At 50.7% G+C, this 15,082-nt stretch overlaps 1 protein-coding gene across 3 annotated transcripts in view; it reads right to left on the reverse strand.

Annotated features, from left to right (window-relative positions):
• Window positions 1-6,544: 6,544 nt before the first annotated feature.
• ANTXR2 (ANTXR cell adhesion molecule 2) overlaps window positions 6,545-15,082 on the reverse strand; it is a 79,045-nt gene continuing 70,507 nt past the window's right edge. For all 3 annotated transcript variants that reach the window (XM_041459618.1, XM_041459617.1, XM_041459619.1), the window contains one exon: window positions 6,545-8,380. In XM_041459618.1, the coding sequence (XP_041315552.1) occupies window positions 8,342-8,380 (39 nt within the window). In that variant the 3' untranslated portion in view covers window positions 6,545-8,341. The remainder of the gene's footprint in view (window positions 8,381-15,082) is intronic.

Below are 15,082 nucleotides of genomic sequence, written 5' to 3' on the forward strand. Positions count from 1 at the left end.
TGCACGTGTCCTGTCCTGTGGCCTGGTCGGCAGCATGGGGAAGGAGAACACAGCTGGCTCTGAATGCCACTCTTCTCTTGCTGCCAACTGCCACTTGGAAACACCCCAAACTTTAAGGAAGGTTTCGCCTCTTAAGTCCAAGAAAAGGCCTCAAACAGCTCACAAATGACTTAAAATTTTAAAAGTCCAAGGTTTAAACAGAGCCATTGGGACTGTATTTGTTCAAACCTTATGTATCTCAGTGGCTCAGATTTTTAGCCCTTTGCTGCAAGCTTTGAAGCAACACAGTGTGCAGTTTAAAAGGAGCTTTGCTTTTTAAGCGGGAGCTGATTTTTTAAGGCTGGGATCTGTGTGGTTTGTGGTTTTGTTTTGCATAGTCCAATTTTGCATTCTGGAAACTAAAGAAAATATCTCATGTCAAAGGGTGTGATGCAGACCATGTGATCTCAGCAGCAAGATGGAGCAGGGTGCATTGTTCCAGTGGGCGTGGTGTCTTCTGTGGGACCATGCTGAGACATTCTGCCGCTGCTGGGGCAAGTTGCTGGAGCCAGGAGCAGAACTTTCCTGCAGTCCCTGGAAATCCAAGGGCGTCTGCTCACAGTTCTTATTTTAAGTGTGTGTTGACAGGATCTTCACGTGCTCCATTGCTTTGCTGCGGGTGGCATGCGTGTGCTCAGATGGATCAGGGACAAGTCCCCCTCGTCCCTCCAGGTCGCCCTGGTACAGCAAAGGCCCTTGTTGCCCCTGCCCTGCTCCGTGCAAGGGCATCTCAGGATCCCGGGATCCCTTGTCAGTCCGTGCCTGGGAACGCCAAGCTGCAAGCCATGCCTGCCTGGAAAACAGGCCCCGCAGTGTGCCCTCATGCTGTCGCTGTCATGAGGGAGGGCATGGCTCCCAAGAGGGGCTTGCTGGGATTTTTCAAAGCAGTTTGGGGAAGGGTTGAGCCTCAGGTGCGCAGCAGAGCTGTGATCTGCAGCTGTCCCTGCAATTCTCCTCTGTTTTCACGTGGGTGGGACAAAACCAGGTGATCTTTCCAGTTGTGATGACAGGACACGTCAGGTGTTTCCTCTTCACGATGTGGCAGTGAGTGGTGGTGACTCAGAGTCTGCATTTGTCACCGTGCACAGCTGGTGTCCTGGTGTCTGGCTGCTGCGGCAGGACACACACCAGGCCCTGAGAGCCGAAGGAGTTAAACTGCTCCCAAATAGGCCTCTTCATGCTAATAAAGTACCTTGGAGCTGGTCCAGCAGGCAGACACCTGGGTATTATCCAAGCATCTGACACCCCTAGAGAACCAGAGCCTTGATGAGCTTTGTACACTCTCAGAAATCTTGGAGAAGAAAGGAGGCTTTCCATGGAAAATGGGTTTTCAGGGCAGCTGAAGGACATGATGTTCAAGATCATTGCTTTAAAATAATTTCAGCTGCAGTTAATGTGAAGCAAAGAAGAAAAGAAAACCCAAGACAGTGAAAGGATAATTAATTCTGAGTTGGAGCTGCAATTTGGAAGGGCTGTATTGTGAAGTGACCCTTTTCCAAAGGATACCTGCACTGGCTCTTCTTGGAGAGCCCTTTGCAGTGAAATGTTGTGTTGTTTTACTTTTACACTGTACGTTTATTCTCCCCTGGTGTTACAGGGTGACCTTGAGTTGAGCTTTGCAGAGAAGGGCCCAGTGTAGTGAGGAGGCTCTGCAGGGAGCCTGGCACAGGCTGGGCTGAGCAGAGCCCTCTGGAGCCAGCCCCCCTTTCCGTGCTGTGACAGGATGGTGCCTGGCTGTCCCCTGGGCTCGTGGCACCCTGCCATCCATCCTGCTTTGTTCCTCTCTTCTCCCTAACCACCACAGCATGCACCCTTATCAAGAGAAGCCCTGCAGAGCCCCTTTTAGTACCATGGGGCATCCTTTTGGAGGGACACGGTGTCCCTGCTCCTAGGGTCTCACCCCACAGAGCTCTCAGGGAGCTTGGGTCAGTGGATCACCCTATCTGGCGCCGACCGCCTCTCGCTGGGGCATCTCCTCCCTTCCTAGCACGTGTTGTACTGAATTTCTCCAGAAGCTGAGAGGTGCTTTTTATGAGGAGCTGTTCCAGGGACTGAAGCCTGTACAGAATATGATGTTTGTTACTGCCATTCCAATGTAATTTGAAAAATACCTATTTCTGGCCTACTTGCTTTTCCTCAGCTTACAGAGAAACCAATAAAAAAAGCATCGAGGCCGGAGCTCTAATCAGATTCACGTTTTGGACATCAGATCAGTACAATAATGCATTTCACACTGTTGTTTCCTAATTTGCCTAATCAAATAAAAGGAGATGAAGCATCACGGAGCCCAACCTCCCCGTTCCAACAAGGCAGCGCCGAACCCATCACTTGGCGCTCAAATTAATTTTCCCCACACAGGTTGGTCAAAGCACATAATTTAATCAGCGTCTTGTAGTGCTGTCAGTAGACACCATCTATCCCAGGGGCTGGCAATCCCAGGCAGCTGTCCCGAGGAACCACAGCGTGCGTGGATAGCCCGGAGAGGTTTGGGGAAAGAGGGGAAGGCGCCTCGGGCCACTGCAGCCCCTGCTGTCGCGGCAGGTATGGAGCAGTCAGGTTCTTGGCTGTGCTAAATCCCAGGTAAATCCATGCTCCAGAGACAGTTGGAGCAGATGGTCTCCCTGTGTCCTCAGGAGATTTTCCAGGGAAGTGAGGGCTGTTGTTGGAGCTTGGGCAGGTGCTCAGGGCCATGGTGGGGCTTGAGTTAATGCTAAAACCAGTGGTGTGGTAAGGGAGGAATTTCTCTGTGACTTAGTCATGTCTTGTTGCATCCCAAAATGGGCAGGACTTGTGCTCCAGGTAAATCCATGTCCCTGAAGGCAGCTTAGAAGCAGCATGCTGTGTGGAACAAGTTGGCCTAAGTGTCCTGCTGAGCAGTGCTGCAGGGAGCTGGGAGCTTTTTGGGTACTGCCCAATTCACCACCCAGAACAAAGCAGTTCCACTTACAGAAGCTGAATGTTGAGACCTGGGATCCCTCTCCTGGCTGTGGAGCAGAGCTGGGAACCCCACAAATGCTGCAGGATTGGTGCCATTGCAGATGCTTTTCTCCTGCAATGTGTTGGAGAATTTAGCAGAAATTGAGATTGTGCTTTTAAAGAGGAACCAACCAATGGGATGGGTTTGGGGTTTTGTTATGATTCACTGGGAGTCAGGAATGGTATTTTGCTGCTGGTGACATCAGAGCAGACCTAAAAATGGTACTGAGACCCCCCCCAAAGTATAAAACCATGTTTGAGTTCTGTTTCTCAGGAGATCTGTCCTGGGCTCGGCTGTGCTGTGGAGTACATCCAGCTTTGCAGGTGGGGTTTGTGTCTCAGAAGGTGTGTTTGTTCCCAAGCCCAGTGGGGATGGCCGTGGTTTGTTGCAGTGGGCCCCTGGGCCCTACCGGTGCATCCCAGAGCTCCCCAGAAGGCAGCAGCAGCCACAGGCCCCAGCTGAGCAGTCCTGTGCATTCCCATTTGGGAAATTAAGTTCATTTACAAAATCAGGCAAAGCAAGCAAATGAAAAAAAATTAGTGTGAATTAAATAATACAATTTTGGTGCAAACATGGAAATCAAATTTTGCTTTTCCATGGGCTGTGGAGCCATCCTTGAAGCACAGGAAGAACCATTGTGAGTTCACTGCCTAAACCCAAAAAAGTTATCAAGTAAAGGCAGTTTCTTGCATCCAAAGTCCCTCATTATATTAAAAAAAATATTGCAGCACAACATTTACAAGTGCATCACAGGACCCACTTGCACTGTTAAACAGATGGCACCTACACAGGACCCAAAAATATATAACAATTTTAATTGAGCCAATGCAAAACAGATTTGTGAAGTAAAATAGGACATGCCAGGTCTAATAAGGCCCTCCCTAGAAATTGTGACGTTAATTTTGTAACAGCACAAGAGGTACTCAGGAGCTGCTCTTTAGCAGATGAAGCACTGCTTGACTTGCACACTGCAGCCTCTGAAGCTTCTGCTCAGCACGCTGCCCCTGCTGTGGCTTTTCCTGGGAGTGCTGTGCCCACCCCCTGGGCCACATGAGGCCGTTTGCCCAGGGTCCTCCTCTGGCGCAGCTCCCTGGGCCAGGGCCCTGCTCTGGGTGAGGACGAGAGCCAAGCCCCCCGCTTTGGCAGTCGGGAAGGGGACGTTGCTCTGGCCCCTCGTGAGTCTGCGGCAGGTGCCTGTTAGCTGTGCCATCCTGCTCCCGGGGCCACACTGCCATGCCCGTTTTGGATGCCCAGCGGCGCATAGAGGGGAGGTCACAGATGGGTCCTGCCTCCCAGTACTGCAGAGCTGAGCTCCCAAATTGCCCCTCAGTGGCTCCTCTGGTGAAGGAGAGGTTCCCTCAGCTGGACTTCAAAGGCAAATGGTGCCGGTGCCTTTGGTGCTTCCCAGTGAACTAAGGAAACACCTGTCCTGCAGCCGGGCACGGTTCCTGTTGTCATGAGGCAGCACTCAATGACCGACAATCAGATGGGGATTTCTCCCTCATTTATAGCACGGGTTTCTTCACCTTTCCCTGCAGTCTGAATTGTGACCAATAAAATAGCCGCTTCTTCCACAGCTGGAAAGGGAGATTTGGTCTGAAATGACATAATACAGAATTCCCAAGTTCCTCCTACATGTGCGGGAGAAACAGCAGAAAGAAAAAACAAAACCTCCCCTACTTAGAAGGGGACCTGACCTTTGTTTTTTTCCCTGGAGTATGTCAGTATGATTCAAACCATGAGGACATGGTAAGGTGACAGCAGTGACCAGAGCCGTCTGATGTCACCATCACAACAGGGCAGTCTGTATCCTGGGAGTTTGTGAGAATCCCAGGAAAGAGCTGCAAAGCCATGGTGACCTGCATGAGGCGCCATTGCTGAGGGGGGTCAAAGATAACCTGATCTTTGCCACTAAACCCCCAGCACAGCCAGGAGTGGGAGTGCACTCCTGTGTGGGAGCGTTCCAGTGTGATAAGGCCGAGTCAAGGGTGTAAAACTAACTGCACTGTGCGAAACACAGTTGTGGTGTCGCCTTAGGGATGATGAGAAGAAGAGGGATGTAGCTCAGAAATTTCCTGCAGGAAAATCCCCAGCAGGAATTAATAGCAGCCAGCCAGGGCTGTCCTGCAGTGCCTAGGGCTCGGGATGAGCCTGCATCACAGCACTCAGAATCCCTTCTGGTTCAACTTGGATCAGTGTGACCCAGCTCCCCTGGGTTACAAACAGCAGGTTCATCCTGACAAATGCTGTAGTTCTTGTTAAATCAAAAAACTGAAAGAGAACATGGCAAAATTAGTTTTTAGTTCGTATTGACTCCAGCCAATTAATTTCTGCTATTATCAAAAAGTACAGAATAAACATAGCCTTGTTATATTGAGGATCTTCTTGTTCCTATGAGTTCTCCCTTGCCTCACTGGTGAGAGGAGCCCTTCGGGGTTGCTTGGTGGCATTGCTGGGCTCTTTGTACACAGCTCTCTAGAGTTCTCTGAGGCATCCTGAGCACTTCTGCCAAGGAAGTCTCATTTGTGTCATCTGAATCAGTGGATTTTATATCACCCTATGTCTCTTGCCCCCCAAATTATTTGTGACTGACATTTCCACTCTGTGTAATAAGGAAACTCTCAGGTATTATCTGCACCAAAAAGCTAAGTGTAACATTCTTTGTGATACTGTGCCAGTTAAAAGGGAAAAACCGTGTAACGGACCCGAAATGTGGTTTTTGCTTGGGATCAGCCTTTCTGTGAAGAAATGCTTGTTTCAGTGGGCACAGGCAGAAAGGACAAAAAATTGTCAGTGCATTTCTACCTCTGTGTCTCAGTTGGTTAAAAATATTCTTTGAGAGGCAGCAGATAACTGTGAGGGAAAAACCCTCTTCATCTGCATGTTGTCCTGTTACACAGCCCAGCTCAGAACACAAGCCAGCACTCCAGTGATATCCTGGAATGTGTCGTGTGTACATGGAAAATGAAGGAAAAGTGAGGGGAGCCAGTAGTGTGTGTTAACCTGGTATCTGGTGAGCTCAGTGCTTGCAGCTGTGCCACCTCAGCACCTCGAGGAGCACTGCAGGACCTCACCTGTGTCCTGGCACACCTGCCCAGCGTTCGCTCTTGGTCTTGCGTTGGGCTGGAGACTGCACAGAGATTTAGTCAGGTGCTTCAGCTCACACAAGGGCTTGCTGGTTGGGCTCTGTGGGTCAGACATCCCCAGCCCAGGGCCAGTGCCATCGCATCCAAGCTGTGGTTCTGCAGCAACAGGGCGCTGCTGCGGGCACTTAGTGGTTCTGCTTGCGTGGCTGATGCTCCACAAGGAATGATCAGCATCCTTGTGGTGTTGGAAAGGTTCTCCCCGGCCCTGGGTGGCCAGGACCCCTGGGTGTGGCTGTGGCAGCTTTCCCAGCCACACGGCGCACAGGAAAGTGGGCTGCCTCTGGAAGTCAGTACCACGGGTCACCATGGCACTGGAAAACGGAGGTCTGAGCTGTGGGAATGATGTGGAGGCCACAGGGGAGTAGAAGACGGAAATAATAACTGAAACTTAGATAATAATTTTATTTATAGTCTAATGTGCAGACATGGCTGTTGCTGATGAGGCTACCAGTGACATAAATAAACTCAAGCACAAGATGTAAGCGAGTGGATAAATGTAAAGGCATCTTTGGGCAGTGCCACGGATTTGGACATGGACCAAGAGAATTATTTCTGTCCCTTGCGATTCCAATGAAGAGCACAAAGGAGATAATTAGCCCAGGATGCTCCGCATTGCTCTTTCCATCTTGCACACATTCATGCCCACCAAATGTGAAATGTTCGCCTTTTCCCCTCCAACGTGATGGTTGTTGAACTTATTTTTAGTGTCATTTGATAAGCCTCCCTGCTCGCAGAGAGACATCCCACTGACCCAGCCACTGGTCATTGTCTATACCAGTTCCCATCAAAGCGGGCGCGCTTTGTCAGGTTTCGACTCGAATATCCATTCTGCCTCTGAAGTACAGTATCGAAAGTGACTGGATCATTTGAGCCTTTTTCTTCAGCTGCTCCCTCCTTCCTCCCCCACAGTGTTTCCGCTCACGCTAACATAATTTGGCATCGTCGACGTGACACGACACTGGTTTTTCTAAAAAATTATAATACATACATTGTCGATGTTTGGTGATGGCCGGCGCTCCCATAAATTTAATTTCCGAATTGATGGAAAGAGGTCTTTCCCACTTGGAATCGTACCCAACGCTCAGCGCCCCCTCCGCCACTGAGGAACGCACATACAGTAATAGGTCATTCAATGTCAAAAGGCATAAAAAAGATGAGCAAAATCTTCACAGGCTGCTGCTTGCTGTTGCCTTTAATTATATTAATTAAACTTTGAAATTCTCATGCAAAGAGGGTTGCTGGCTTGTGACGCTGAAGAGCCCTTGGAGATTTGCGGGGGGAAAAAAACCCTGAGATACCAGCTTAGTGGCTACTGCTTTTTTTAATCTAAAAAAAAAAATACACAAGCCTACGACTGCTAGGTATGTTTATAGATGATGATGTTTTATGCGCTACTGAACTGTGAATGCAGGAAAGGGGAAAAACCACCAGCCACAGTGTCAAGGTCTTGAAGCATCAGTCCCTCCAACTCGGCTCGAGATCTCTGCTTACAGGCTGTCTTCCCGCGGAATAACGCTCTAGTAATTCCTTCCTGTCCCGGGTGCATAATGAAAGAAAGGTGTCTTCAGAAACTAAAGGGCAAAGTCTTGCTCGCTACCGATACCTCGAGGCATCCTGTCTACATTTTGTCATGCGTGTGCACTTTTCAGTGTTAGAGTGACAAGATTTCCAGTCAGAAGGTTCCCGTAAGGCACGACGGAGGGAGCTGGCAAGGGTTGGGGATCTGACATGGCTCTGAGGCACTTGGCTCTGCGCCTGCTTAGCCTGGTGGGAATTGTTATCCTGTGCCCGTGGCGAGTAGTCCCTGTGTAAATACCACGTGCCTCCGCTGCAGCTGGGGAACGCTGTGTCGCCGCTAAAAGCACATTGCGTCCTGAGAATCTGTAGTCCTTAAAAAACAGCAAATAACAAAAAATAGAAAAGCATTCTCATCTTTGGTGTCTGTGCTGTCCCTTCGGTGTCGCACAGAGCCAGGCACACATGGCAGTGCTGCTCTCCGGGCCACGGGCAGAGCACCAGTGCACAGCTGGAATGCGGGCTCCCGGAGCAGGGATGCAGGAACCTGTGGAATTTGGGCTGCAAGATGGTCCAAGGGATGCGAGGAAGGGCTCGGTTCTCTCAGCTGGGTAGGACAGTGGCAGTGTGGCTGTCTCTCTTCCTGGTATCCGCTTCTTCTCCTCTACTGAGAGGGAACTCGGGTGAAGTTGATACAGCGGCCCTGAGGGAAGAGAGAGGCTGTTACTGGTGGAGTAGCACACAGACAGAGGTTGCTGGGTGCTGGAAGGAAGCTGTAATTGAAATTCAGATGTTTGGGAAAACAACAAGCCCATGAAAAACCTTTTAAGGATTAATGGAAATTACCCAGAGTGAGGCACCACATTTGCCTTACAAATGCTGGCTCTAGGCAAGCACGAGGACACGGGCGACACATTCTGACACTCCCAGGCCTTCTGTGAGCATAATTCACAAATTCTGTCAAGCTGCAGAGAGCAAACCCAGACCCCTCTGACCGTGGGGAGGAAAGAGCATGGGGAAAGCAGATCCTGCCCCCAAATCTCCCCTGAGCCAGGTCCTCACGCAGCGAGCGCGGATAGATGTGACTGTTAGTTAGCAGAGCTGCTGCTGATCTGAAACTGCATTTTTTAGCAATAACCCTAGCTCTGCATCTACAGACCTTGTACTTAGGATCTGTAAATTGCTGTGCACAAAGGAAAAGGGTTTTCTTGTGATGCCGCATCCATAAAGCGGTCCAGGTGAATACTGACAGATTTTAGTGTAGCTGAAATGAAGCGAATATCTTCAACCATTTTTATTCACTTGGAGCTCATTTAAATGCCTAAACTCTCACAGGGTCATGGGGTGTTGGAGTAGGGTGTGCTGCCTCACAGCAGCTCTCTGGCACAGCAGCAATTCCTTCCCTTTGGTCACGGGCATCTGTCAAGGATGGTGCCACATGAACAGTGCTGGCTTTGGAGCAGGCAGTACTGCTTGTGCTCTGAATCCTTATTTCTGCTTTGAGACGCGCTGCTGGAGGGAAATGACTGCTTTCTGCTCAAACCTGGGAGATTATGGAATTGCCAGATGAAATTTGGGCTGGGTTTCATATTCCTGTCATTCATGTAGTTTGATCTCCAGTTTTTCTGGGCATCTAGGAGGGTGATGGCACACAGTTATCTGGCATGACTCAAGCAGGTCTTGGCTGGCACAAGAGGGGCAGTGTTCTTATCAAGGGGTTTCCTCATATTTCAGTTCTGTTTCTGTCAGCTGTTTAAGAAGTATAGAATGGGTGAAAAGGTGGGGAGAGGAACCATAGGAACTTCTGACTGCCACCATCTGTATTATAAATGTAGAAGAGATGCAGAGAGATAAATCATGGAATCCTTTAGGCTGGAAAAGCTCCTAAGATAACTCAGTCCAATCATTCCTTTATCACTGTCAAGGCCACCACCATGTCCCCAAGTGCCATATCCACATGGCTTTTCTGCTAGGATGAGTAGTTCCAGGCAGAGCTGGGAGAGAGGAGAACCTTAAACAAGCACTGCCCTTTCTGGTTCCCCACTCCTCTCCCACATCTCTGCCCCCACCTTCTTTATTCCATGACTCATGGAGAAGGGAAGAGAGAAAGAAGCTGTGTGGTCAGGAAAACACCCTGAGCAGGGGAATCTCAGAGCCCTAAGAAACACCAGCTCTCCAAACACTGTCAGCATCAGACATGTAACATGTAATCACAAACAGACTGTCCGTTTAAGTGGGAAGTTCAACCACTTGCATTCCAGATGGGCAGACTGAGGCAGGCAGAAAATGAAAGGCTTATGTTTACTTGTTAGGGGTTTATCACTTCAGGCCAATATGAGCTTCAGGTTTTCATTACTAGAAACTCAGTGATGTGACCACCAGCACTGTCTCCTGCAAACTGGTGTGGAGAAAAAGCTGTGGACTCACGTAAGTCCTTCCTCGAAAGGCGTCCAAAACCTCCCATGCAGCGGTATCTGTGTCATCATTGAGACCAGCTTTTAGAAACAGAATATTAAATTCTTCTTCTGATTAATCTGACCTTTAGAGAGAGAACTATTTACTTAAGTAGAAGCACTATTTACTAAACATTAGTCTCACCAGTCTGGTTTTGGACTTCCCAATTAAAACATGCGTGTTCCACGTAACCAATTTCACCAATGCATTCTCATCCTGGTGGCACTGCCAGGATACCCTGGTGTGGGGAGTTACTGTTAGACTCGTGTCCCTGTGCTCAATTAAATCATCAATCCAACCAATTTGAGTTCTGACGTACCATGCCTTGTAAATCACTGGCTCATAAACCTTAACAATACCAACATGTAGTCCGTATGAAATTGCACTAAATTAGTGGTTTAGCACGAGAGTAATTAAAAAATGAGTTATGCGTGCATTCTGTGATCTTTGTAGGGAATATAAGATCTGTCTCTACGCACCAGATCCAATAGGAAAAACCCTACCCTTCATGCTCACAGATGCACCAGAGGCACTGCAGGGGAACAATGTGGCAGGTCTTGAACAGCAACAAAAAACAAGAACGAGATCTATGGCAAGGGGGTTTACCTAAGAAGGAATTCTTTCATATTGCATCAAAGCCATTTCTTTAGTTGTTGAATTTTTTACTGGATCTTAGTTACAGAGCAAGGTGGAAATTCTCACAGGGCAGGGGATCTCAGGGAGTGGGGTGCTCACACCAAACCCCAGGTTAGCACCTCACCTGGCAATGCACAAAAGAAGGCACCAGGAGGGGCCTGCAGGAGCAGTTCTCCTCATTGTGTCCCTCTCCAAGCCTGTAAGGCTCTGTGGGCAAGGGGGGAGGAGAGATCCCTCTGGGACACTGAGCCTGGGCCTGGAGCTTGGCCATTGACAGTGGGGAGCCAGGTGTGACGAGCACTTTGGGGTGTGTGTGTGTGTGAGCAGACACATGGTGCTGTCCTGCGATCCCAGCAGAATTCTGGGCTCTAGCAGGGGCAGGAGAACACAGCATGGGCTCCTCCGGAGCCCTTCCAGTGTTCATCAGGAATTCAGAAAGGGCAGGTGAAGCAGGCTGGATCTGGGATGGGATGTGACCGCACTGAGGCTCCAGGCTGAGCTGCTCAGCCTGGTCTCAGGTGCTTGTCCTTGCGTGTTTTCTTCAGCATGCCAAGTAGTTGTATCTGTGGGAAGAGTTTCCGTGGATGGCATTGCTGATGTGTTCAGCATCTAGCTCAGGACTAAGAAAACTGCTTTTCCCAGAGGTGCACTTGGTACTGCTGTCCTGCCTGGACAGTCATTGCTCCATGTGATCCCAATGTCCTAAAAGCCTGGCATCTCCTGGCCTTGGAGAGCTGAGATCCCACCGCCCGCTGCTGAGACTCGTGTGCTCCTACCTCGGCTTCAGTGTCCCATGAGGAGCACAGGCCCTTTTGGGATCTGGCATTGATCCTGCACTCTGTGATCTGTGCCTGCAGAGCCACAAGGAAGGACAGGCTTCAGAATAACGTCCCTCCCAAGACACCTATTGAACACCGTTGTGTCGTTTCTGTTGCCCCATCCTCACGGCCAGAGCATCTCCCACCCCCCACGGGCACATCCCTGTGAGCACAGCCTGTCCCCAGGAAGCAGTCTGCTCCCAACAGCTCCCCAGGGCAGCCTGCCCAGGCTGCTGCTGCAGTGTGGGTCAGCAGGCAAGAACCTGCTTTATCTGTTTCTTCTCACATACACCCTGTGGCCCAGCCTGCACTTTGCCTCCCTCTAAGGAGCCCTTGCACTAACAGACAGGACTGTGTACACCTCTTCCTCTTTGCTAATGCAAGGAAACAGGTCATTTCCAGCTTTCCACACTTCTTCAGAGTCATTACCTCCCCATCTCCTGCTCACTGGGATAAGGAATGTGCTCTGGACCTGCACATTCGTGTGCAATGGTGATGCTAAAAGGGAATTCTGAGGGAGTAAAGCTGGGAGGGACTCAAACTGGGCACTGAGGTGCCAGTGCCTGGCAGCACCTGCCTCAGAGTCCTGTTTCCTTGCTGAATTGATCCTGGCACTTCCCCTGGGCAATGGGAACAGAACCAGAGCGCCTGTGCGGGGCCAAACCACGCTGTCTGACAGGGCCCTCCGTGACCTCCCTGTTCCAGAGGTGGCAGAAGCAGCATTACCTGGAGCTTGTGTCACCTGGCCCATGTGGGCACTAAAATCCCTCTGGCATTAAATCTGACTGTTCCTTCCTGGCTCCGCTGCCTGGGATATATTTCACTTACAACACTCAATCACCCCATAAATACCCACTGACAAGTGTACAGCTGAAGGGACTTGCTTTTTTTTTGTTTTTAAGCTCACTCTTTACTGTGGAGAAGGGTTGCTAATCTACCCCATCCTGTGCAGCTCTGAACAGCCCTCACGGTCTGGATGCTGGCACCATCTCCCTCCCATTTGCTCTTTGTCCCCCACAATGTGGTAATCCCTCGTCTCAGACCCTTGGGAAGCTCAGGGTGTTGTGGGCATTTGAAACTGGCTTCCCATCCTGCTGATACCAAGCGCAGGGCTGTGCTGCCGGGCTCTGAGCACTCAGACCTCCTCTGTGCCCAGGTGTGCTGCCACCAGCACGTCTGTCTGATGTCAGGCAAATCCACGGCCAGTTGTTCTGTCACCTGCGGCAGAGCCCGCACGCTGCCGTTCTGCAGGTGGCACCTGGAGAGGTCCCGGTGGGCAGCCCTGAGCCATGGTGTGGGAGCAGGACTTTACCCCCGGAGAGCTGCCTCACAGCACGCCCTGCTGCTGCACGGACCGTTTGTCACACAGTTCATCAGCAGTAACTCCTCAGAGGAGTGCTCCTGAACCCCTGTACTGCTGCAGGCACCAGGATCTGCTCCTGGGGCTGCGTGAGGCAGCTTTTTCCCAGAATTCCTGAACTGCTGGCTGAAACAGCTGTGACAGAGTTGTGGTGAGCTCTGAGAACACCACAGGGTGGGCTCAAAGGCCTCCTAAAGTAACAACATCATCATGAAAAGAAACAAACTATAACTGGTGTTATTTGGGACCTAGCAAGAATTTGTGATTTCACTTTAACAAATGTTGCCAGCAGCGCCAGTGGAAAGGGATGTTAATTTGTGTATTTTCCTCAGATTTATGTAATGTAGCCTACTTAGCATGTGTGCATGAACCTCATGATCTTTCCCAGCAATCCCACGGTCCTGGACATCAACTTCTGAAGGTCACAGGGTTTGGGGTCCAGGAACTGGTTTCCAAAAGGGAGCCCAAAAAAAGGCTGCAAAGTTACAGGTACCTCAGAGCCATCTTCCACTCCCTGGACCTGCTTTAGCTGCAGGAAACAAAGGGCAGGAACACAGGACGAAGTTTTTTTTAGAAGTAGTTCCTATGTTTTGCACCTGATAAATGCTGTATTTTGGAGCACAAGGCAACAAACCAAACCTGCCAGGGAGAGGTTCCAAAGAGGTAGTTTAAAGATGCTAGGTTGGAAGATTTTATTTTTCAGTGCCTGTGTGTGTTTGGAGTACACACTGAGGAGGGCAGGGCATGCTTATGTATATATGCTTATATATATATATATGTGTATATACATATATACAAGCTTATGTATATACCCACTTGGTACTCGCTGCATGGGTGGAACTGCACACAGCTGCTGCTGCCCTGGCAGCCAAGGGTGTCTTTAGTGCACCGGCAGCTTGGAGGAAATGCCACTGGAGCAGCTTTTTGCCCTTGAGCAGCACTTACTTGGGAACTGGGCATATGGACAAGTCAGCACAGTTGCTCTGTCTTGGCAGTGCATGTCACCAGGGGTGTATCCCTGTGGGACCGCGGTGTCACCAGGAGCTCTGCAGCTCCCTGTGTCTGTGGCACCCAGCGAGAGTCACCTGCGCTCAGCCTGTGTGCCCTGCACCCTGTCGTGGGCAAGGTGGAATGGAGATGGCACAGGGCTGTGGGCAGCCAGGGTGTGGGCGGGAGCAGGCACCGGGCTGGCGTCAGCACTGGCCGTCCTGCCCTGATGGGTTTGGGTAGCAAGAAAAGGGAGGGATTTCTTTCCTTTGCCAAGTTTTCCGTGACTGCTGTATTCAGCAGTTGTCCAAATAAACTCCTGCCTTGACCGAGAGTGGTTGTGACAAGCTGCCTCTCCTGCGAGCCGGCCTTCCAGGGCTGGGAGGAGGGAGTGCCGAGCTGCTGAGCCGGCCCGTGGGCCTTGGGGGAGGATAAAACTGGCTGCATTTGTAGCATCTGCTTCAAAAGGAGGCTGTGGCAAATATTTTATTCAGCAGAGCTGGAGGTCTCCTGTCTCTAGAGGGCAGGAGTTTGTTGTTTTCCTCATGCAAGGCAAGCACTGCTTATGCAAAAGGAAAGGATGTGGAAATGGCCTGGAGAGCCCCTGTTTTTCCAGCATGGATCCTCTGGAGTGAGGGCCCTAGCTCATTCTTCCTGACCCTTGGCAGTGAGCCTCCCTCACTCCCAGCACTGCTGCCTCCCTGGAAGTACCCCCCTGACCTGGCAGGGTCTGACCCTTTCCTGAAGGGCAGGTTCTCAGTTCACTGCAGGCGCCTGCCAACGGAGGGCTCTTCTCCTTCAGCTCTCCTTAGTCCTTGGAAGGCAGAGCGAGGCCGCTGCACTGCCCCAGGGAAGGTGCTCTGTGTCCTGGCGCCGGCCCAGCGCACACCTTGCCCAGCACCGACACTCAGCCGCTCGTGCACGTGCTGCCAAAACCAGGACACGTCTCCTGCCCTCTCCACGGTGACGTGCAGCGCTGTCCCTGGGACAGCTCCCTCTCCTCCCGCGGGACACTGCGGGGTCAGATTGTGATTCATGCCTCCAGGTGAAGCTCTGAGAGCCACACGTGCAGCACTGCAGCGTGTGGGGAAGAACGGGGGAGAGGTTTTCTGTGAGACATGTCTCAGCTCTTTGAGCTCTTCCCAAATCT

Source organism: Pyrgilauda ruficollis, unplaced genomic scaffold (assembly GCF_017590135.1).
Source record: "Pyrgilauda ruficollis isolate IOZ18807 unplaced genomic scaffold, ASM1759013v1 scaffold139, whole genome shotgun sequence".
Taxonomy (NCBI): domain Eukaryota; kingdom Metazoa; phylum Chordata; class Aves; order Passeriformes; family Passeridae; genus Pyrgilauda; species Pyrgilauda ruficollis.